General features: G+C 35.5%; 2 protein-coding genes across 2 annotated transcripts; one reads left to right on the top strand and one right to left on the bottom strand.

Moving 5' to 3' along the window:
* Positions 1 to 4,060: 4,060 nt before the first annotated feature.
* LOC306846408 (laminin subunit gamma-2-like) lies at positions 4,061 to 15,792 on the top strand. Its single transcript, XM_079379778.1, has 22 exons — positions 4,061 to 4,226; positions 6,030 to 6,206; positions 6,783 to 6,906; positions 6,990 to 7,132; positions 7,220 to 7,351; positions 7,439 to 7,628; positions 7,861 to 7,973; positions 8,082 to 8,297; positions 8,386 to 8,562; positions 8,913 to 9,146; positions 9,502 to 9,635; positions 10,332 to 10,488; positions 10,570 to 10,775; positions 10,967 to 11,046; positions 11,495 to 11,632; positions 11,725 to 11,869; positions 12,059 to 12,208; positions 12,368 to 12,482; positions 13,147 to 13,343; positions 13,526 to 13,684; positions 13,777 to 13,876; positions 14,384 to 15,792. Exons 1-22 carry the CDS (start codon positions 4,151 to 4,153, stop codon positions 14,635 to 14,637), a joined length of 3,417 nt encoding a protein of 1,138 aa, XP_079235904.1. The 5' UTR covers positions 4,061 to 4,150; the 3' UTR covers positions 14,638 to 15,792.
* On the bottom strand, positions 15,668 to 24,095 carry LOC306846409 (nicotinamide/nicotinic acid mononucleotide adenylyltransferase 2). The gene is made up of 11 exons (XM_079379779.1): positions 23,883 to 24,095; positions 21,678 to 21,766; positions 20,480 to 20,547; positions 20,248 to 20,326; positions 20,046 to 20,163; positions 19,874 to 19,954; positions 19,001 to 19,045; positions 18,499 to 18,575; positions 17,292 to 17,393; positions 17,084 to 17,151; positions 15,668 to 17,007 (listed from the first exon to the last, which is right to left on the bottom strand). The coding sequence occupies exons 1-11, from the start codon at positions 23,965 to 23,967 to the stop codon at positions 16,905 to 16,907; spliced, it is 915 nt and encodes a 304-aa protein (XP_079235905.1). The 5' UTR covers positions 23,968 to 24,095; the 3' UTR covers positions 15,668 to 16,904.
* Between the last annotated feature and the right edge of the window lie 1,269 nt (positions 24,096 to 25,364).

The following is a 25,364-nucleotide window of genomic DNA, read 5'->3' as shown; positions in this document are numbered from 1 at the left end:
AGAAAAAAAATTTAAAATCAGCCAAAACTTCTGCATAATATATATAATGATATATATATATATATAAAATGTTCTGTGGTACAATACGCTTGCCTGTATACATGGCTCAGTGTTGCATCATAGCTCTATCATTTATTTCATTTGTGGTTAATTTTCAGCGGATGGTGATGCGTGATGTCTTGACCCTTTAACTTGCACACCCCCACACGTGATCCACATGTCTCTAATATTTCATATTTATCTGAATGATTTGCTTTACTTGAGATGGTAAGCTTAATCGCACCTTGCTAGTTAACCATCTTTTTTAGTGCCTAAACGTTTGGATGTAATCCTCTAAATGTGGACGTCGCATCTTAAGTTAAAGAGATCTTTGATGGTTTAGTACATTTCACTGTTTGTTTCTTACTGTTACCGCATCTGCAGTTCCTTCAGTTGCAGTCTTACTTGAACAGGTTTGCTAAATCAAGCGGTTCATCGGCTGACCATATTGGGAGATTCAACTGTGGAAAGTGCCACTATAAAGCATTAGATTAGATATAGACCTCCCCTCTCTACCACTGTGGACATAAGTGCAACACGTACACGTTTATGTATAAAACAGTATTTTTAATTTATAAAGTATCAAGTATTTGTGATCTGTTGTTCTGCAGTTAGAGTATGTGTTTGCTGCACAGTCTTCATGTGGTCCTTTGGTTCTAGAGAGTGTAATGGTTTTTAAAGACTCCCTTCCTTCTGTTTTAATCATTCACAAACACACACCCAAAGGACCTGACACACCTCTGCTCGTTACCCATTTGCCTGTAAATTCAATTGTAACATTTGAATAATAAACTGGTTATTACAGAACTCTCCAATGTGTCGTTCTGCTTCATTTTCTATTCTTTTATATTACTGTGTGTGTGATTGAGTGCCCCAGAACAGCAGGTTTCAATAGTTTTACAAGTTAAGAATCCCCAAATATTATGACGATGAAAAATTTTAAACTGTACAAAACATTTACTTTTTTTCCAGTTATGCATTTGGCAGTCACTTATATTGCATTCAATGTACACATTTGATCAATTCTTGCTTTCCCTGCAGCATAAATACTTATACTGAATAAGGAATTAATATATGTATATATATACATATGAGTCAAGGGGGCCCAGTAAATATAGCGGTGCCCCTGATCAAAAGTAACAGTAAATGTATTTCAAATGTTGGGGGAAAAACATATTTCAAATAAGTTCTGTTCAATTAAACTTTCAGTTCATCAAATAGTCCTAAAATCTAAGAATCCTAATCTAAAATGTTCCCGACATGTTTCTTGGGCACCAAATCATGATTTCTGAAGGATCATATGACCCTGAATACTGGAGTAATGGCAGCTAAAAATTTAGCTTTACCATCACAGAAATTACATTTTAAAATATATTCAAATAGAAAACCATTACTTAAAATTGTAATATTTCACATTTTTATGCCTTGGTGAGCATAAGATACTTCCTTCAAAAACCTGAACAAATCTCACTGACCACAAACTTTTGAACGATAGTGTATATACTGTACAGTTAACTTTTATGACTTTCAAAAATACATTTTGTAAAATCTTTTCTTTTTTTTGTCTCAAATTATACATGGATGTTCTATAGCACCCTCTTGTCCTCTATGGGTCCCTGAACCCTGTTTGAAAACCCCTTCTGAAGATTATTTACAGTACGTTAATTAAACATAAAATACTCCAATTATATGTATAGTCAAAAATATGTTTCAGATAATAAATCTATAGTGTACAGCATATTTAAACCATATTCATATAATAATTGCAGTGCAGTAAACAGTATTGTGTAGGCCTGTCTGTGTCTTTATCGCTGTGCAGGAAATGGCACAGACTCATTACCAAATCTAGTTGGTCAGTATTACAAACAGATTCACTCATCTGACACTAAATCAGCACTATTACCAATATCATTCCTAAATACATTTGGTAAGACTTCGCCATGACTCAGCGGCCATCATCATATGCGGCTGCATTTCATATCCGATTAAATGTGATTTTCTCTTCCACAAGTCAGAAAGTACAAAATGTGAACTAGACACATAATGAAAAGCATTGTGCCAGTTTTGGCCTTAACAGGATTTCCAAAAGTCATTTACATAAGGGGCTCTCTTTAATATGCTGGCAGTCATGACCCTAAAAAAAGAAATAAAGAGGGTTTTTCTCAAAATCCACCAGACTGATGACTGGATTGAAAGGAGCTATCATGTGAACTATAATCTGCAGGGTCAAATCCTTGAATCAGTCCAATCAAATGAGTTTATTATAACTTTTATGGTCATTCAACTTCATTTAAATCTTTATTACAAAATAACTGACTTATTGCAAATGCCCACTGGTCCAAAAAGAAGTGTGTTGTATTTTTCTTTAAATAATATAAAATATATATGTATTTTGTTTTCATTTTATTATATTTTTTTTAAAATATATGCCACAATACATAATGCATGAGATAATTTTTATTTTAATTCATTTTATTTTTTACTTAATTTTATTTTTAAATAGATCCAAAGTAACATTAAGGACATTTCAAATATTAGAAACTTTTGAACTTTTTAGTTCATTGAAGAGTCCTGAAAAAATTAACTATGGTTTCTATAAAAAAAAAAAAAAAAACATTAAGCACCACTTTCAACATTGATTTGTTTTATTTAATTTTTTTATTATTTCATTTTATTATTTAATTTTATTTGAAATATATGCCACAATATAAATTAAAGCAATGACATTTTATTTTATTTTATTATTTTATTTTTTAATTCAATGACATTCATGCATATTTATTTACTTTATAATATTTAAATAGATGCCAGAATATACATTAATGCAATGTCATTCATACTTTTTATGTTATTTTAAATATGACACATTATATATTAATCAAATGACATTAATATGTTATATATTCACTCCAGTGAATATAAAAAATATATGTATATTCACTGGAGTGAATAAATACACATCAGACATCCAATGAAATTTGCAGTGTTTTCTTGATTTAATAACTAAGGTTATTTCTTGTATTTTGATTATTCTCAGTGATCTATGAGAGGCCTTATGAGACTTTCCCATTGTCTTTCACTGTACTGTCACACTGTCTGTGTGTGTGTGTGTGTGTGTGTGTGTGTGTGTGTGTGAGGGTGTGGTGCTGGCAGCGTCCTGCGAGCGGCACACAGGGTGTGCTTCACACTACTCCATGCCGTTCTCTGGGGCCGGAGGGGAAGGGTATGAGCATGTTTACCTGGAGAGCTTTAGGTGGGGCTCGCTGCGTCTGTGTGAGGAACAAGGTGTGGAAGATCAAGATGTGTGGCGCTGGATGTTTGGGTGTGTTTTGGTAATGCGTAGTTGAGACACCTCTGACTCAGCCCACCATCTGACAGGGCGTAGCCAGAAATTCACTGCCCTCAAGCCTTGGATTTTTCATGAGTGCTGTTCTACTAGTGCGGTGCAGTTTGTGCCGGTATTTTGATGACAGCTGTAGTTTTGGGTATCTAAGCAACAGTCAAAGAGGCCTGATATTTTTTTTATCTTTGCCACTCATTTTCAAGATACTGTAAATAACTAAAAAGATTCCAAATGGCATATGATTCAAGTCATTATCCATGTACCCAGTTCAACACTACAGTAATTCAGTGCCAGTACAGACATTATATCATTTGTAAACCACAAACACTGAAAAAAATTATATAAAGCTCACAATAAGGGCCTTTAATGTATGTAGTGTGTTCTTCAAGTTCACTTGATGTATTGAAAGTAGTTTATTGTATTTCAGTAGATGTGTCTTTTAACATCATTGTGCACACTCAGAACCAAATAATCTGAAGCATTGATGAACAATGGGTTTAATTGTTCTGGTGCTGTGGTTAAAGGCATTTAATCAAACACGTCTTTATGAGAGGACTGGCATGATACATTTCCTATCAGGCACATAGTGTGTGAATCACTCGTGAGTAAATGAACAGTTGAGACACGAAGCGTGGCGTGCCCGCGCTTGTCAGGTGGGAAGTTTTTAAATGCGCGCGCAGGTATCAGCTGAGGACTAACTGACCGACATCCTTAATATCCACCAGACAATATAAAACAGAGAACGCGGCAGTACATCTTGTTTCTTGGATGTGGAAAATGAAGATCAGTTGGATCTTTCTTTGCGCAGTTTGCATCTGGTCTCCAGTTCACGGAACAGTGCGATGTAAGTGAAGTTATTCTGCCTTCCTATGAATTAATTTGTGTCTTTATGATAGTGTGTTGACAAGTGGTGCGTTAAGTAGAATAGTACTAGTTTGCTTTGCAAGTGTTGCTAAAATCTTGAGGGATTTTATTTAACTTAATAATAAATCCAGTCCAACAAAGCTACTTTAAACTGTGAAAGTGGGGCAGCTAGTAAAATACGTTTATTTAACATTTCTTCATGTAAAATGGTATGGTATTGAGGTGTTAATCCATTTGTCATCGTATTTTAAGTGATCAGAAATCCCATTTTAGGCCTGTATTTACTGTAGATTATATTTACAGTGAGTGTACAGTGTAATAAACTAGTTATTGACTCATACATCCAATCAGATCATAATAATAATCTAATCATAACCATAATACTCATCATAGTGTTCAGGGGGAAAATCTGTTAGCCAGATAAATCAGCATGATTGAAATGGTAATAATGATAATCCTCTATTATGAATGTCCTGGTCTAGGGTAGCCTACATCTAGGCAACTTTCTCCCCCAAAAATCATAAATAAAAAAAAGTATTTGTTAGAGGACAATTTAATTGTATCTTATTTCTTCGTAAACATCTCTTCACATTTCGAGGGATCTCAGTCGTCGTGTTTGGGTAAATCTCTATAACGTTAGTGGTGAACAGGAGACTAACATTACAGCAAGTTTGATTTTTGCATTTAGCAAAAGATTCAAATTTACGATAGCGTTTTTACGACTTTCTAAAAGTGGAAAAAAATCTGAGAGTGATTTTGGCAGTCAGAAGAGAAAAAGATATCTAATTCAGAGTCACTCCCTTACACCCTTGAGGCAGTGTAGCTTTCTTCTAGCTTTTTTAGACGAGGTAATACATCACAAAGTATTGTTGTAATGTACAATAAAAATAATAAAAAAAGAACATATAATAAAAAAATTAAAAAAATTATCAAAACTGGAACACAACATCACAGTCTATGTGAAAAAAAAAAGTCCTGGAGCCCTGTAAGGATGACTGTTGTCTAACAGCTGGGTAGTTTTGTCTCTCATTGAGAGGCTGTTGTTGCTGCCTGCCTGTGTTGCTCACCTGTGAGGGACCCTGATGTTGCCCCGTTAGGAGGAATGGAATGTCTGTTCTGAGTGGATGAGGCTTGGTTCATGCACACTTCACATTACCTCATTATACCTTTGCGATAAATTACTTACAAGAGTGAGCTTGTCCTTCCCTCAAAGCTAGTCTATTATCTAACATCCATTATCGTCTCTGTGCTAAACACACTGTAGGCCTGGATGAACATGGACTAGGTTGTTTTATTGCAGGTAATCCTACATGATCTAAAGTGTTTACACAGCTGAGGCTATTTCTGCTTCCCTTTTAAAAGTTGTCCACCCCTGGATGTCCGGAGTGTCTTTCAGATACTTGTTGATCCTCAGACATGGTTTTGTTATTGTATTCTCCGATAGCTTATGGTTCGTGACTTTGAGTAATTGTCTGTATAATATTCTGGAGAGTGAGTGAATATACCTTAGGGTGGGGTGTAATTTTCTGCATTTAATTGTTTGTTTTTATAGGTAGAAGACGGTCTTTAGATGTTACTTTCCCATGCTCACGGCAATACCACTAACAACTTGACTGGCACCAGTTAATTTTGACAATGTGCAGCGATACTATTTTTTCAAAGACTGTAAAATATATACTTATTCAGCACATTCCTTAACCACAGAACGTCTTTATAGGTGCCTGTTTAAAATAGGGAAAAGTTATTGACACCAAGTAACCCATCTTGGCATGTTGTCTTGCAGCCTCCTCTACCTGTTCATGTCATGGTAAGGCACGGTACTGCAGTGAAGATCACCTGGGACTCTACTGTTTAAACTGCCAGGGAAACACTGAAGGGCGGCACTGTGAAAACTGTAAGGAAGGATTCTCCCACCAGAGGGCAGGAGACAACTGTGTGCCCTGCAACTGCAACACTGCAGGTGAGATGCTACTTTAAGACAAAGTGTCTTTTTTTTATTTTTTTACTAAAAGAGAGTTCTTACAAAAATGCATTTACTTTCCTTTTATGTTCCAAGTCATACAGGAAAAGATGAACCCCTGAGACATCAAATATTTACTTTAAGTGCCCCCTGAGAATTTAAGTTAATTTTTCAGTAATTTAACAACACATTTGCATGTTCATGGTTCTTTGATGGCAATAAGTAAATCCACTTTACCAGCTCTTTAACATTAGTGATGCTATACCTAGAGCTACCATAAAAATTAAAGTTGAAAGAAAAAATTCTAAAGATGGCTGCACATTTGTTTCTCTGATGCATAATGTTTATAAGCACAGTGGATGATTTTACAGATGTCATTTTTTTTTTTTTATTAATGTTCCAAAAATATTTAACTCACACTTAAAAATGTCTCAATTCCATTGTATTAGAATGCAAAATATCAAACCAAGCAGCACCTGCAAACAAATGATACCAGAGCTTAATAGTTTTCAAATATTTGTGGGTCCACTCTATATAGTAAAGATGTATAAAATGCATATACTTTGTTCTATTCAGGTTCTCAAGGACCAGGGTGCAACAAAGAGGGACAGTGTAGCTGTAAACAAGGAGTTTATGGAGACAAATGTGACCGCTGTCGTGATGACTCTCCAGTCACTGCCAGTGGATGTGAACCTTTGAGGTGAGAACAGTGAGCCTTACATCTCTGACTGGGATCTAACCATTACTATGCAGGATGGTTCAATCAATGTTCTTCTTATGCAGGCTAATCTGTCGGTCACGTAACAGCGGCCGTCTCACGTATAATACAGACGAGTGCCTGCCCTGCTTTTGCAATGGGCATTCAAATGCGTGCTCCTCAGCTGAGGGATATTCCATTCACAACATCACTTCAACTTTTGAAAATGGTGAGCTTGATGTGCAATCTCTGATTTTAGTAAATCACGTTTGGTTTTAGTTGTTGATTTAAATCAAATGTTTGTCTCATCCCACAGGACCTGAGGGCTGGCGAGCTGCCACTGTTCAAGGTGTGAACCCTTCTCAAGTGCAATTCAGGTGGTCTCCTACTCACAAAGACCTTGAGGTTATCTCGAAGGAGATCCTGCCTGTTTATCTGTTTGCTCCAGGTATGTTGATTACATTTTTTATTACTTTCATTACAATCAGTCATGTATTGACATTTTTTGACTCCTGTGCTTCTGTGTTTAATGTAGCATCCTACCTGGGAAATCAAGCATTGAGCTACGGTCAGACGCTCAGCTTCTCTCTGCGACTGGACAGAGGTGTCCGTCGTCCTTCCATCTCTGATGTTATCCTAGAAGGAGCAGGTCTTAAGGTGTCTGCTTCGCTTGGAGACTTGAGGACTGTGGTTCCCTGTGGCAAGAAAGTCACCTACACATTCAGGTGAGTCACATCACTTTTAATAACTTGATCTTTGTGTTTTCTAAAGAAATGTGAGTGGTGCTTACCTTGTCCTTGTTCCTGCTTCTGTTTAAGTCTATGAATTTTATGTGGTACTGTATATGGGTATCATATCAGTTATTGGCCAATTTTAGAGGTGTTTTGATTGTTCTGTTTTTATACAAGTCATAATAATAAATATAATAAATATTCTAATGCATATCATACTTCATAGACTGGACGAACAGCCTGGCAGCAAATGGAAACCTCAGCTCTCATCCAAAGAATTTCAAACACTTCTGAGCAACCTTACAGCCATTAAAATCAGAGGAACATTTGGTGAAAATGGTGAGTGTTTAATCTCTCCACTCTATCACTGAGCTGCATTGTTGGAAACAAGTGCACACATAACATAATAATACAGAATAAAAGAAGTATTATCTGCTTTCACAACAGGACGTGGTTATCTGGATGATGTCTCTCTGGTGTCAGCTAAAGTGGGCCCCGGCACCCCTGCCACCTGGGTAGAAAAGTGCAGATGTCCTGCTGGTTATGATGGACTGTTTTGTGAACGTTGTGCTACTGGATACAGGAGACGTTTCCCTGGGCAAGGCCCCCAAAGCCCATGTGATCCCTGCTCCTGTCAAGGTGGAACATGTGATCCAGAAACAGGTTGGTTATTTTAGCGTCTAACGCATGTGGGTGTTTTAGTTATGAAGAAAAGTCTGAGCTGAGAAATGTGGATTTGTTGTGTTTACAGGAGGCTGTTACTCGGCTGATGAGATACCAAATCTGCAGATGTGCCCTAAAGGTTATTATGTAAGCCGCCAACAGTCCAACTTCTGCCAGAAGTGTCCTTGTCCCGAGGGAGAGTCTTGCTATGTTATTCCAGGAACCCAGGAGGTGATGTGTGCTCATTGTCCCCAGGGGACTACAGGTGAGGAACACAGAGTAAAAGAACTAGGAAACATGACGCAGATGTTCTTAAAGGGATAGTGCACCCAAAATTGAAAAGTCTGTTATTATGTACAATGTACATGTATAATAAAATAATTGGCTCTGTTGATTTGTAAAATGTCAAAAAGTACTAAAAGTGTTAAAAGTGCTAAAAGTGTTTTGACTTTTATAATCCTAAAAGTAGGATTATAAAAGTCAAAACATTAGTTGAAATTTAAATGGAACTATAAAATAACTGTGAATCTTATTTCTGTATGAGTTTAGACTACATTATTGTGCTGTTAATCATAATGGAGGGATCCCCCATATTTACTAATAACATTTTTTTAGGCTCTCGTTGCGAAATCTGTGATGATGGTTTTTATGGAGATCCTCTGGGAGAGTATGGCCCTCCCAAACAGTGCCAGCCTTGCCAATGTTATGGCCATATGGACCAGAACGCTGTCAGCAGCTGTGACCGCCGGACAGGGGAGTGTCGGAAGTGCTTGGATCACAGCACCGGCCCCAAATGTGAGAACTGTGAAGATGGATACTACCACAGTTACCCCACAGAGCCATGTCAGGGTATGAAAAAATAACTGTAACGGTCACAAGCCTCAGCCTGAATATACAACATGTTCTCACTCCCAACTCGTCACATATTGACACTTTGTCAGGACCCCTTGGCGTTGCTTTTTGATGCTCAAGGTACCCCTTTAGGTTTATTCTTATTTAAAGAAATGGAGGACCCTGCATGTCGAAAAATTATGCTAAAGGGGTACCCTGTGCATCAAAAAGTGACGCCAAAGGGTCCTGACTAAGTGTCAATATGTGACAAGTTGGGAGTGAGAATGTGTTGGAATATAATGTTGCTAAAGAAGTGAAATGCAAAATCCATAATAGTAAAAGTCACCTCAGTTTTGCTCTTTTCTTCCTGTAGCTTGTAACTGCAACCGACAGGGTTCTGTGTCAAATTCATGCAATGAAGGACAGTGCAAGTGTAAGGAAGGTTACGATGGACTCAAGTGTGACAAATCAACATGTCCTTCCTGCTTTAACCCAGTCAAGAACAAGGTAAGACATTGCAGAACTCAAAACAAAAATAAAGAAATACAAACTGATAAAAATATTTATGTGATATGAGACGTAATGTACATGAAATGTATGTATGAAAAACATTTGAATGAAGTCTCTTATGTTCACCAAGTCTTCAATTCTTGAATTTTATGAAATATATTAAAAACAGTGATATTTAGTTAAATATTATTAAAATAACTATGGTAATATATTTTAAAATCTAATATATATAAATCTAATATAAAATGTGTGTATGAGTGGGCAATTTAACCATGAGAAAATAATGATCATTTAATATCATGTCAAAATAAGCATTTTACACTCTACGCTGTGTGAAAGAAAAAATGAGCGAGTCCTGCTGGATTTGATGATTGTTTATTATCTGGAGAGTGATATAACGGTATGTTGCTTTGGCGCTGATCTTGAACACTGCCTGTGTGGGTGGAAATAAATGTGCTGTTTTCCCAGGGACCAGCACGTACAGAATCTGACTGCTGTTAACTCTAGTACATTTACCAAATATGTATAACAAGAGAAAAAAAGCCTGTTCACTCAAGGTTAAAAATGATTGGAAACATTAAATGATGGCATTTGCTGTAGTGTTGGATCCAGTCCCTGCCTTAAAGTGGAGATATATGAGCAAATGTTGATGGTAAATAAATGGCAAACACTGTGTTTTTTTTTTTTTATCAGATAGAGGTTTATGCAAGACAGCTGCAAGAAATGGAGGATTTATTTAAAGGAATTGGAGGTGATGATGCTCCAGTCAATGATGCTCAGATGGAACGGGCTATTAGGGCCGCAGAGGTCATGGTGCAAAACCTGGAATTTAGAGCAAATGAACTCACAAGTATGAAACTCCTTTATTTATCTTGTTTAATTCATTGTGTCTAGCTAGTTTATTTAATACTGGCTTTTTCATACCAAATAGATACTGAGAAACAGCTTCAAGATAAACTGGCGAGCATTAGCCGATCCCAATTGAGAGAGGACAGAAAAATGGAGGCTTTGTTGACAACAGTGGATGGGATCAGAAACAAGGATCAGCAGTACAGAACAGAAGTTTCAGAAATCCGTAAACTCATCGGTGAGATCAGGTTAAAACTGCAACAGGCCAAACGGGACATCCAACAGGCTGTGAGTATTTCATTATTATAGTTATGTGGGTGTATATATATATATATATATAAATATGGGTGTTTTTTAGCTTTAAGTTTTCAGTGTTTAGAGGTGATACCACCTAATTATCACATAGAGGGTTAGTAAAAGTATAATCATTGTTTTGAAAATTCTCAGCATTTCCCTCATTCCCTGTATGTCTATTTCAGGAGTTTCCCTCAGGTGATGCTGTGCCAGGCGCTGATACCTTGTCTGATTTGGTTGAGAGAGCTGCTGATCTTGCTGAGCAGTAAGTCATGTGTTATTCTCAAATGCCATAAACAGTGAAACTACACAACATGCTGTGATCTATAACTGCATGTGCACTAATAAGGAAGTTGCTTAGCCAACTAAAGCATTAATAGCTTTCCAACAGTTTCATACATGTGAAGTAATTTTAATTGTACAAAATAAAGTCATAAATCAAATACTGAAATTTGTGTATTTATTAAAGTCTAGAATTTGATTGGATTTGCTATTTTAACTATGCATTATTATTTATTTGCATTACATTTGTTGCATTATTTGTATTTATTGTTGTTTCTCTTGCCGTCCATGGTAAGATAGTCGAGAGCCATTACATTAAAAATGCCTTTAACCACTGACTAGTCTTCCACGTTACATTTCATCTTTGTTGTGCATCCAAGATATGTGACTAACTGAAAAAAAAGACTGACTGAAGGGTGTTTTCTTGCCAGGCACCAAGGTGAGGCAGTGACAGTGGAGACCATTGCAGCCAATTCTCTAGCAGAATCTGAGAAAGCCCTAGACCTCATCCGTGGTGTCATCAGCCGAGAAAATATAGTCAAAGATGAGCTCAGGGACCTCAAAAAACAGTATGCTGCTTTTGTATTAGAAACACTGTTAAACCAGATCATCGTGCAGAGATTAAGTCTGTGACTTTACTTTCTAATGATGTTGTTTTCAGGTATGAAGCAGATGTAACTAAAGTGCTTGACATGGATAGGAAGGCCATTCAAATTACTGATGCAGCTGGAAAGGAGAGCGGAGTGGCTCAGAACACTCTCAAACAGTTATCTGACCTCGAGAAGAATCTTCCAAAGCCCCTGACGGTAGTCAATCTGAATTAAATATTTATGTTTATAGACGAGTTTAAGGAAAAAATAGGGGAATACAGGAGATGCAAGTCTTTGTTCGAACCCCCATTCACTTCCACAAAATGTTTGCTGTTCATACTGGAGTCTACAAAAATACACAATATAAAATGAACTATGTGTACTATTATCTTTCTGTTTCTGCAGAAGGACATTGCTGGTGTGGTTTCCAAGTTCGATGGTCTGAAGGGTATGGTAGAGGGGAATTTATCACAGTATCAGGACTTTCAGCAGGTTATGCTCAAGGAGCAGAAAGAGACAGCTGATCTGTTAAATAAGGCCAAGAGTTTCCAACAGGTAAACCTGATCCTCTGTTAAACACTATCCCTGATAGTGTAGATGTTCAAACCGATGATTACAAAGAACAAGATTTATGCATCTCTGTGCAAACAATGACCTTTCATAGTTGTTCATGGGTCAACTGGCAAATTAACATTTGTTTTTGCTTTATTTAAGGTTCAAGATAAACTTCTTGCCAGGGCAAATGCAGCTGAAGCAGTTAAAAATAAATCTCTGGAAATCTTTGCCAACAACAAGGATAGTCTGGATAAGACACTAGAGACGCTCAAAGGTACGGATGAACACTAGAATTCTACAAGCTATTAAATATTATGTATGCACTACAGTTGAAGAGTTTGTCAGTCAAAAGTTTTTAATATTTTTGAAGGAGTCTCTTATGCTCTCCAAGGCTGCATTTAATTGAATAAAAACCGTAAAACAGGAATATTGTAAAATATATATTTTTATTTATTTAAATTTTCACAATGGACAGTCTATGACTGCCCCAGAATTAGCTAAAGAGATTTTAATCTGTTAATTAATTTTAATCATTTAATCTGCATTATTACAATAACTGTGTTCTATTTTAATACATCCATTTCTGTGATGCTGAGTTTTTACTTACTAGCTATTGCTCCAGTCTTAAGTGTTACATGATTTGTTAAAAATACATGTGCCGCTTAATATTTTTATGGAAACCATGATATATTTTTCAGGATTTTGTCACGAAGAAGTGATTAGAAATAGAAAATATAATTTTTGTATCATAATAAATGTCTTAACTGTTACTTTTGATCATTTTAATGCATCCTTTCTGAAAAAAAATCTTACCTACCTGAACTTTTGAGCAGTAGTGTATATATCTCCAGATGATGTTGTCATTATTTAAACTATCCAACACAATCAACCTTAACCCTTTTTAAAAATATGCATTTCTCTGTTGTGTCTTTACTCAGGATTTGATGACCAGATCAGTGGGAATAAGGATCTGGCAGATGCTGCTATTAGAAAACTTCCTGCCATCAATGCCACCATCCAGAAGGCCATAGCTGACAACATTAAGACTCAGGACATTCTGGATGCAATGTCTACTCACTACAGAGATGCTCAGGATACTATCGACACTCTTACAAGCACTGCAACCAAACTGGAGGTATGGCGACCTGTTACCTTCGTGCTTACCCATTTTATTTCGTAAAAACAGTATTTGTGCCATTGCCATTATTACGTAGATTTCACAGAGTGTCCAGTTCACTTTCTCACAAAATCTGTCACTAGCTTTACTAATAGAACATTTTGAATGTGCTCACAGGGTGCTTGTATGTGTCTCCACAGGGAATGTCAGCTGCTCTTCCGCCCTCTTTGGATATTTTGGAAGCTGCCACTAAATTGAAAAAGGATGTGGATGGACTGAATAAACGGACCTCTATAACTAGAGACAAACTGAATGAAGAGAAAAACAAGGCAAAACTAGAGATAACTGAAGCAAAGAATGTAAGAATATCTGCTTACATTAAACTCTTTGAGAAATGACATGTAAATGTGGAGATGTATGCTAAATTTTCTTTTCTTTGTTATTAAATCAGGCTGTCATGGAATCCACTGGGGCACTTCAAAATGCAAAGAATGCCAAGGATGCTGTTAGTGATACTTTAAAGACAATCACTGATATTATGAGCTCACTAGGTGCGTTACAACAATGATTCACTACATGCAACACATTTAGTTTATGTAATATTATAGTATTGATATTTTGAATTAGCTATTGTTCAGTGTGTTTATGTTTAGCTTTCATTTTATTTAGTTTGTAATTCTGTTATGTGCTTTTGCCATTTTTAGCATTTTTTTTTTGTTAATTTTCTATTTAGTTTAAATAATTTTTTTACTTCAGTTTTAGTCATTTTAGTACTTCGACTTATTTTATTTCAGACTATGCAGCATTTTGAATTTGTTGAAGTTTTTTCTCTTTTGTTTATATTTTAGTTTAGCTTTATTTCAATTAAAAACAATTTTAATAGTTTATTTTAGTAAGATAAAAAACGTTTTGTAGTAACACTTGTTAAGTGTGACAAGCTTTGTCAGAGAATCTTAGTCTTTTCTGTAAAATATCACTTAAAACATGATAAAGGTAATCCAATTTTTTATCCCAGTGATGAGCAAAGGATTCACCATAACTGTAATACTGTTTTCCAGGAACTTCTGGGGAAATTGACGACACACGACTGGCCGAGCTAGAGGACGCCGTCGCTAAAAGCCGCAGCCGCGTGGAGAAGGAGCTGAGGCCCAGACTCAGGGAGCTGGAGGAGAAGGAAGCCCAGCAGAGAGCCACCATTACAGGCATGATCAGTGACATTGACACCATCCTGGCTGACATTGCCAACTTAGAGGAGATCCGTAAAAGCATTCCCAATGGCTGTTACAACATACCACCTATTGAAAGGCCGTAAAGTCTTTGGGTTACTGCAGGGCCAAATCACAATGTTACATAGTTTAATCTATGAAATTACTGGCACTACTTTTTAACTAAAGAGAGTTTATTGTCATAACACGGTTTTGTACTGTGTGAGAATTTTTTAGTATTTATTTTTTCATTTTTTTTTTTTTTCAAAAATTATTACTGTGAAGTATGAAATGAGGTAAATGATATTTCTGTTTTGCATGAGTGCCAAATATATTTCATTTTGGGTGATTAATAGATAAATACATACCATATCTGTAATTGTTCTAGATAAGAAGTAACATCCAGTTGCTTCTCTATCTGCTTCAGCGTCTATTGAAAATTGCACAAAAAGAAATGCACAAACTAACAATTCTCATTCTTTTGTGTTCTGTTTTGTTTCATTAAATTCAGTATTGTCATCAAGGACATGAGTGATTTTCATGGCAACATACTTTTTTAGTTTTTTTTATGCTTATCGAATAGCCACTATAAAGTAGAAATATATTCATGAGACATTATGCAGACACATTTACACATGCTTTACACCATAGACAACTAAAAAATTAATAATATTGACCTCTAAAATTAAGATCTACAGTTTTAGCATCTTAAAAACAGAACCTTATAATGTTACATGGTGTTGTTTTATATGTATACAAGGAGATTTTTCACTAGTTAAAAGCAAGAAGGCAATAAAAATACAAGAAACAAACAATATCATCAACAATATCTATTTTTGTTGCTTGTGGTTTTGAATGAAGGCATGAAGAATGCAAGGAAGCAGTGAAGATTGTAGAGCTACAGAAAAATGCAGCATGTCAAAACCATGAAAAACTATATTATTTGTGGTATATTTCCCACTATTTTTTTTTATGAATTTACAGTTTCCTATTCCTGATACACTAGTTGCTATAGTGACTGCTCAATGAAAATGGAAAAAATGAATGTTGATACAAACAGTGAGGTATCAGTGTGTGTTTAATAGTTCTCTGTATATTAGAGAAGTTTAATCCATTCAAAAAATGAAATGGGGTGTTAGATTTCTCCTTTAATGTGACAATGGACATACCCAACAGCAGGTACAGTAAACCCAGTAAACGCTGGGTATGAAGTGGTTAAACAAGGAATATCTAATAAAGGCTTTACAATTTTGAAGATTACCATTCTGGCTTCTAGTTTCATTTATGAAAAGTCTCTGGTTAAAATGATCAAAATTAAACAATTTTTTACCTGAGACTTAAAGCATTATCATATGAAAAACAATAATCACAAGTCTTCTTCATATCGTAAAGCCAGAGCCTCCCATAAACTCGCAAAATCAATTATGCACAATATACATAATTCACTGAATCTGTTATTCTTCTCATCAAATACACTTTGATTCATTTATAAAGGTTGTGTTAGATGTGCAGCAGATTGACGTTTCATGTCAGCTCAAATCATAATTGAATCATTTAAAAGATGTTCCAACGAGTTTAAAAGCATAGACTTTGTAATCTCTTTTGTGATCTCTTCACAAAACAAGCGGAAGCGCAAAGAATCTCATCCTGAAACGAATTTTTTAATGCACAGGCAGTGACCGGCTTTACTAGACATCACATCTGTGGCATGTTAGCAGGTTAATGTTGAGCAAAAGGAGCTGAGGAGAAGTAAATGTGCACGAAAGCAAAATGAAATGAAATTGGCATTCTTTAATGTGCAACCAAATACTCCACGTATACATGAATGCACATTGAAGACAAAACATTGAGGCATAATACAGTATATGAGATGTTCTCTGTACATACAGTTGATTGATGAGTAGAAAATGTATTTAGAGATGAGATGAGTCGAAGCACAGTTTTTTTTGCAAACACTGCAACCACAGACTACGGTCTACGTGGTATTTTAAACACTCATGCGCTGAAAAAAACCCCTTAGGCATGCAACTACAAGAACAGAGAGTATTAAATCAACAGCAAAGACCGACATTATAGCAGGCAATGAATTATCTAATTCAATCAAAAACACTCTTTCTCTGTCATAGTGGCAACGAGGCTCTCTCCTCTTCCTCCTATTGGGCACCAAAGCCCACCCAGTCCCTTAAAGCTGATTGGTGGAGCAGTTCTCTCAGGCACAGTGCTGTACATCCCAATGAGACACGAGTAAGAGGGGAGGACAGAATAATGCTCCTCTACATGGAAAAGCAGTGGTAGCACAGGAGGATTATACTCTAGATTACACACAGAGAGACAGACAGGGATGACTGATGGCTCGGAAGTGGACTTCCCCAGCCTATCCAGAAGCATTGATGTAGAGCTGACTCTGCAGGATGTAGTCGATGACAGGCTGGCTCAGGTAATCCACCACGTGACCGTCGCCGTGCTGAAGAGCCAGTCTGGTGAGGAGAAAAGCAAGAGGGTTAGAGTATAGAACGGAGAGATGAATTATGTGTAGACGGCGAGAGCACGCACCTGCTCTTGGTGGAACTGACGACAGACATTGGGTGGTCGATTTCATCCTTTACCACGATTATATTGTCCTGTGAGAGGAAAACCGAAGCCATATAAATATCACCAAACAGCAAACACGCTCTAAACTGCATGCATTTACTGTGTACTAAAACAACTACTACACAGTAAATAACTTACTAGGTTGTACCCCACACTCCCTAAATAATACCTTATGTTTTCGAAGCACAGATGAATGGTTCATTATGCTTTCTGTGTCAACTACATCTCGAGGAACCACCACTATCCCGAAATCCCCCACAATCACTTCCATCTAGAAAAATATAATAATCACATATTTAGTTCAGTTTAACAAAACATAGCTGGATTTGTATTAACAATATTTTGTATGCTAAATATACATTGTTAGTGCCATAATTTAGAAATCAAAACAAAAAATGCTATTTACTTTATTTATATGTTCCTATAGTCTTATTGTGTTATCAGTGCATATCGTGCACAAAAATGTAGTATCTTTTGTATTATATTTATAATTTTGATACAAACATTAATACATTAGTATAATGAGTAGCATAGTTAGATAAAACTAAAACTACGAAAAATGCATTACTTATTACTCCAAAAAAATCTATATAAACTTAATTATTTTATTTTATTTGCCAAAGCAGCATTTCTCATTTTTTATTTAGTTTAACTTTAGTCTAAATGTACTAAATGAAACTGAAATAAAAACAAACAAAAACTACAGAGATTTTCTTTTTAGAAAACACTAATAAAAATGCCAAAAGACAACAAAATGGCTAAAACTTTAACACAAACTAAAATTAAAACAGAAAATATACAAATTACCACTGATTCAAACTATAATAGTATCTCAATGATACTAAAATAACACTTAGTAGTGTGGAAATCAGTTATATCATACTGCCAGTAGGTGGAGACAAGTGACACGTATCTTGACTCATACAAGCATACTACTCCTAGTATTTTATTATCTTTCTATGGCAAAAGAAGTAATATTATGCTAGTATGCTGTTCTGAATTCATCACCAAAACACAAATTCATTTGGGAACAAATCAAGTGATTATGTGTATGATTGAGTCACCAAATTGGTCACTTAAAAGATTGCTTTCGTGACACTTGATTCTGCTTTTGCTTCGACTGGAACTATTTTGTAGGTGGAGAAAGTCATTCAGTATTAACTTGTTACTTATTTGGCTATTAAATAAAAGCAGTATCATAATGGCAACTGTGCCTTGTTGGTCTGAATATACAAGGTGTGATTATTTGAGACTTGCATTTGATATTGCTTAATTTAGGTGAACATACAAAATTTGCACTAGAATAATATATTTGATTATATTTTGAGGTTTGTGACTAAGAAACACAGGGAAAGAGAAAAGGAATTATGTCTTACATCACTTTTGTTCCACAAGCCAGGGATGCAGAAAGATTCCAGGAGATCGCTGCCACAAAGGAGCAGGATACGCAACTCTGAACAAACCACAGTTACACATCACACCATAAAACACAACTAAGACACAGTATTGAGATGTTTTTCTTCCGCTGTGGGGGTAAACACAACAGCTTTGATAAGATGATAAAGAAACAAGTCACATTTTCCCCATGAGGAGGAAGAATGAGGCACTATACAGCACACAGATGCCTTCTTCACAGTATATAGACAAACACCATCACATGACTTATAGAAAGATTTAGACTGTTTTGTCTATTTCTCTGACAGCCGTTTGTCTGTCTTTGTCTTGTTTGATGTTATTTATATTTTCCTGAGGGGAAATATACAGTGAGTTTTTTCTCTCCCTGAGCAAACTCAGTATTTTCTGATGATGACTCAAAGTGACAAGCAAGAACTGATTTGAAAACCAAAAACCAAGGCAAGGAAAATCACATCGTCTCACCAATTTCCTCATAGCGCATTGCAGTACCAAGGTTGGCATTTTCGTCTGTTCAGAAAAATCAGAAAAGCATGGGAGGTCACAGGGATGATTGATTCATTGGAAGTCACAGGAGTCATGTAAAATTGATACACATTCTGTGTGAAGCCTGTGAATAATTCAAAATAATTATACGGAATTATGTGATTTCTACATGAACCAAACCACAAAGCTGTGGCATATCTTTGTTACTGACATTTTTTATTTTGACACAAATTAAAAGGGGTTGAAATGGTGACATTAAAATTACATGCTCGATGCATTCATTTGGTGTGATTAATTATAAAAAAATCCAATAAAAAAATAAATAGACTTTTTGTAATGTCTATTCAGTGGTTTTGTCATAATAATGTAAAGTCTTGAATGATCTGGGAGTTTTTAACAAATATTTGTATATGTGTTTTATTGTGATCAATGCGATTAATTACTTTGCATTTCATGGAATGAATACAGTTCAAATGTTGAATTAATTTTTCAGCCATTGTAAAAATTAAATGACATATGAAGGACTGTTTCTTCAACAGAGTAAAAAATAAAAAAGCAATTGAGACCTTTTGAATTGCAAGATATGAGAATTGTGAGATTTAAATTCAAAATGTTAAATAACTCTGAAATTACTCTAAAATTTATTTATAACTCTGACTTACTTTCTTGCAATTAACATTTATTTTGCATTTATATCTCGCAATTCTGATTTTTTAGTTTACATCTCACAAAAACGGAAACAAGCATAGTCTTCTGGGGGTTTGTTAGACTAGTCAACTAATCAGTTACAAAATTAGTGTGAAATGTGTCATGGCACACATCCCTAATATGTATATTAATATACAAACTTACCAACAAAGGTAAAACGCTCCATGTGTGGGCGAACACAGCAAATTTTGCCCAGGCTTTCGCTCATCTTTCCCCAAAGCTTAACTGGAGAAAAAGAGACATAAGTCAATCACCAAATGCCTGTTCTCCAGAACCCCAAACATAACAAACATCTGAACATTTAAAAATCACTTACTAGCCACAGACTTGTTAGCTGTGTTTTGGTAAATAGTAGAAGTTTCATTTTGGGGCTGGCCAATCACAGGGGTTGTGGAAGGCGTGTTCACGTTGGACAGAATGCACCCTGTGACTCTCTGCGGGGGAACAATACAGTTTATTACTTCGAGATTGAGTACAAGTAAAAATTTGATAGCGTTTAGACCAAATTTAGGACTAACCTTCATTAGGTCTCGGTGATGCTCCAAAACGCTGCAAGTGGTCTGCCAGGTGTCCTGGTAGCATTCCCAAGGATCCACTCTGCAGAACACCATTAATCCATCAAATATTTTATGCCCATTCTACAATATATATCCATCATCTATATAACTCAAGGCTGCTGACCTATATGTAAGTGCTGCATAGCATTCTTATGAGGGTGTAGCTGAGATGCATTGACTGATTGACAGTTACCTGATCCAATCAGAAGACTGAACTGCCAGCTGACACATGGTGAGACGATGTCTGCTTGGTACAAGGCCCTAGAAAAGCAGAAAAGAAACCAAAACAAGGCAAAATGAGTCCTCAAGGCATCCACCTACCAATAAAGAGAATTTCTGAGCTTCAAACAATATTCTTAGGATTACATCTAATTGCTGAAAGAAGGAAAACCTATTTGATCAACATAAAAGCCATTATTCAAACATTTGCCTTTTTTAGATAATCAGGGTTCAAAACACAATGATTTCTAGAATTGTTTCTTTCACACGTGTCATACCTCCCACTACAAAGGATTTAATTTGAAATGACTGAATCCTGCTTTCTAAAGCATTTATTATTCATATTTTGTTGCCAGGAGAGAAGAAAACTAGGCCAAAGTTCTTTTTAATTTAGAGTTCTGTTGATAATATTAGAGATGATTCGTATGATTCAGATTAAAAGCTTTATTTAAAAGCAATACAGTTCCATGTGATATGCAATCTCAGATTCCACACCGATTTCGCAAAAGGTTCAAGTTGGTCATGCAAATTCGCAGCATTTACCAATAGAATCCTGCTTGGTTTTAAAGTGACTTATGTTAACTGTATAATAGACCTATTACTGTGTAATAACTGTGTGATAGAGCTATAATAGACCTATTTTGACCACAACATTTATTTAAGTGACTCTTTTTTGCAGGTTACATAGATAAACCAGTAGATGGCGTTAAGTGACCATATAATAAATGATGAGTGAGCCATGGAATCATTTACTTAACTAATACATTCAACAATGCTGATTCATTTAGGGCATGAAACAAGTGTCTTTATAAATAAGTCACTGAATAATTTCTTCATTCAAAAACACTGATTCATTTAGGAACACCACTACTTGTGTTCCTCAAAGATTCGCAATGGGGCAATGTTGTGGCTATGTTAGTTGGCGAAGCAAAAATAGACAAAGCAACTGGTAATGTATCTATATAAAAATGCAAGTTTTTCAATATACTGTATACTATAACTTTTTGTTCACTGAACTGCAATTCTACATGTGACGTTGGCTTCAACATCTACATGTTGAATGAATGTGATTATCTACAATATAAAAACCAATAGCACTCTGCTTAATATATAATGCTTAAATATACAATACTAAAATAACTTTAGACCTTAAAACGAACAGATTCTCTTACCGGTTTGCCATAGGAATCATGTACTGGTGAGATGATACCCCCAATCACAATGAATCGTCCAGTCTTGTGTAGGTACTCTCTGGCCTTTTCTGAAAACCAAACAGTTCAGCTTATTATCTCATGAGCATTTTTGGTTTTCTGTAACACACTTTATGCCTTGTTCTAAAGCTATCTTGGATGAAAGGAATTCTCTTACAGACATTAAAAAAGCGAAACAATGCCTTTTAAGTGAGGACAGCACCTCTGTTTTAACTCTGATGACTGATATCTGATTTCTCTCACAATGTAAGCAATATGTTTCATCTGTATAATATAACCTCACACCCCCAGCCCCATTAAAATATTGACAGAAGTGAATGTCAGAAACAAGATCTCCTGCTGGGGAATATGAGGCAGGCATAAAATTAAATAATCTGAACGAATCTCTAAAGAAAATATCTCTAGTGTGCAAAAGAAACTACAAAGAAAGGAAAAATGAGGCCACAACGAGAAGCAGAGGCAACAGAAACCAAGATATTCAATACTTGAAATATTGAATGAAATGCTACCATTTAAATGTGTTACCTTTAATTGTATTTTATCAGATATCCAATCAGTTCAGCATGATACCACTGATCTCCGTCAGAAGCATTGCTCAGAATAAGCCATAAACCCATTCTTATTTTTGTACCTCAAAATATGCAAAGGCATGCAGTAGGAGAAGAAGGCTTAAAAATTAGGTCACGGACACACAGATGCTTTTGCTTCAAGGGAAAAACAGTGGAATTGTATTGATCAAACTGTGGTGGTGGTACTCCTTGTGTTGCTTACGCTCGGAGAAATACAGCTGCAGTAACTGAATTAAGGAAAGTACAAAGCTCCTAAGGTTGTTTTTTTCCCCCTGCTATGTTTATTAGCACACTGAAATGTGGAGATGGATGAGCCAATGGAAGAAATCTCTCTCTGAGTGTCTTTTACTTTCACACATGCACTCTTAGTTTCTATATCACAAACAGTAAAATGGTATAAATCATGCTTTTCAGTGCAAACAGCCAAGCTTTAACCCTTATGTTCTTTTGAATTTTACTTGACGTTGTTTTAAAAAACAAATTTAAATCTAACATGTCAACATGTTCCTCTTACCTAATCAAACCCATAGGGAAACTGTTATCACAAAGTAGACATGCATTTTTCAGACAAATTCTTAACATTATTTAAATATTCTGTCATTATAGAAAATACAATGAAACAAATCAAAATAAACATCAGACAGTAGTGTACTGAGATATAGAACATCTTAACATGTGAAAATTCATTGCATTTATTCACGTTTTATACCTGAAGTCCCAAAACATGGATCACATATCAGTATTACTTGAAGGATAAATCAAGCTTTGAAGTCATGAAGTATCAAACCATTATTTCTGAGCAAGACCCCAGGGCTACCCAAATGGAACATAAGGGCATATACAGGTTCATTTATGTGATGATTTTTTTAATTTTAACTACACAGAGTGGGCTTATTAAAATGGTGGTCTTTTATTTTTGTATTACTATTATTATTAAAAAAAATTTGTCAAAATTGTTTATGGAGCAGTGACTTTCTGTCTTAATAATTTTAATAATTATAAAATAATATTTTTTCAAGCTTTGACTATATCAGTTCAATTATATTGTTGAATAAAGGTATACACCGTTCATCACAATACTGAATTGAAAATTCAATTGAATGTTTAATTAACTGCCTTCTTTTAAAGTAAAATGTAAACTACATTCGAGTTTCAATGTACTTATTCACATTCACATTACATTAAATGTACAATGTAGATTGTTATTTGTCTTCACATAAGCGCCCTGCCAAGCATTTTTCGCAGAAGTAATGATTAATTACACTTGTTGAAATATCATAAATCATAGTTAGCCTATACTGCTTGCGTCCACAAAACCGTGGATGAATAGAGCGATTTCTTTGCTAAACCATCATCTGAACCGAGAGGTGATTTGATCATTCTGGGTTTTGAGGCCGTCGACCATTTCAGCACCTTCGCTTTGGACAGCGATCGACATTAGAAGAATTCGTCACAGAAACATCTAATCGATCACCAAGCCTGACTTTGCAATGTCTGAAATCATCACGTTCACTAAGAACCCCTTTACATACACATACAACACACGGCTAAATTCAAAATCAGCTCGCGCATCATCCACTCCCTCCAGAACACTTACCGAACATATGAATGTGTCCCTTCGTGATGGGGTTGAAACTTCCACATGACAGCAAAATGACATGCGTTTTAGTGGTCTCCGTCATTCTGGTCGTGGTGATCTATCGTTTTTTAACATATGTCGCGGATTTTAAGGCCTTTTGTTTTGTTGTGAGACCGCAGCAAGAGGCGAGGTTCATTAGGCTGCGGCAGGCGCGAGAGGCAGAGCGTCACTGAGAGCAGTTCCTGCGCACATGCGCGTAAGCATGCGAATCAACGCTTTCGGTTCATCTTAAAGATTCTATTTCTTCTTAACGATTCCGATTCTTCTAGTAGCCTACTTCTTATTTCAGTAGTCACATTAGAACATGACAAACATTTTCAGATTTAAAAAGAACATATGACAGATCAGAAAATAAATTAATAAAATTACTGAAAAAAAAGTTGTGCAACTTTTTCACAGACATTTGCAATTGTTACTTGCAAACCTGTGCCCATTTAAAAAAAAATACATATTTTGATTTCATTGCATTATGTTTATTCCTAGAAAATTACAATATCACACAAATCAGGGTTTGTTATTGCAGTAGAACAAACAAATAGATTATAAATAAATTCATATTAATTTTAAAATGAAATGATAGATAGATAGATAGATAGATAGATAGATAGATAGATAGATAGATAGATAGATTATTAAATTATTTGATTAAAAATGAAAAATGCTACAGAATCAAACCGAGAGTGTTGTACTGTAATGTATTTAAAAGGCAGAAAATTCCAAAAATGAACCTTTAAAAAAAATATAGGCTGTAAAATCGTATGCCAGAAATGGATACAAACAGTTATTTCTGAACAGCTGCAGAGCTTTCCTTTTATAAAAGTCTATGATCCTACGCAGCTTCTAAAAAATAAATAAATAAAAAAAGATAATTTATTAATGTCAACATTGCAAGAAAAAGCCTGTAGAAAAATGGAAAAGATATGTTAATTTTATACATTATCTACTTGACTCTAAAACACAACAGTGCATTATCTGAAATGCAGTAAAAAAATCAATATGGAAAATTCCTTTAACACTGTGCCTTACTTTTCACAGACTTTTCTTAGTGTACAGCAGAATGGCATCCCCTGTGGGCAAATTGCATTTGCACCCCATGTTTGTCAACACTAAAAATACATTCAGTACACACATGTGCATACAAGCAGCCAAGAGAGACAAGTCAATGGCCCTCATTAACACTGCGGCCTGTCTCAGACTAAAGATCCGACGGCTGTAAGAAGTGAATCATTGATCAATTTGGATTTGTCTCTCTCAGACTATTTTCATACCAATCATAACTAGTCATTAGAAAATATTGTCCAATATATTATGCAAATGTAATTAAAAGTCCAGCTGCTAAACCAAGCTTGGACTAATCTCTTCCGCTTGTATTATTCTCATCTGTAAGTCTCTTTGGATAATAGCATCTGCTACAGTCAATGAATAAATGTAATGAATTAG

This window comes from Barbus barbus (assembly GCF_936440315.1).
Source record: "Barbus barbus genome assembly, chromosome: 26".
Classification (NCBI taxonomy): Eukaryota; Metazoa; Chordata; class Actinopteri; order Cypriniformes; family Cyprinidae; genus Barbus; species Barbus barbus.
Note: the sequence above shows the minus strand (reverse complement) of the source record. Positions and strands in the feature narration are given on the sequence as shown.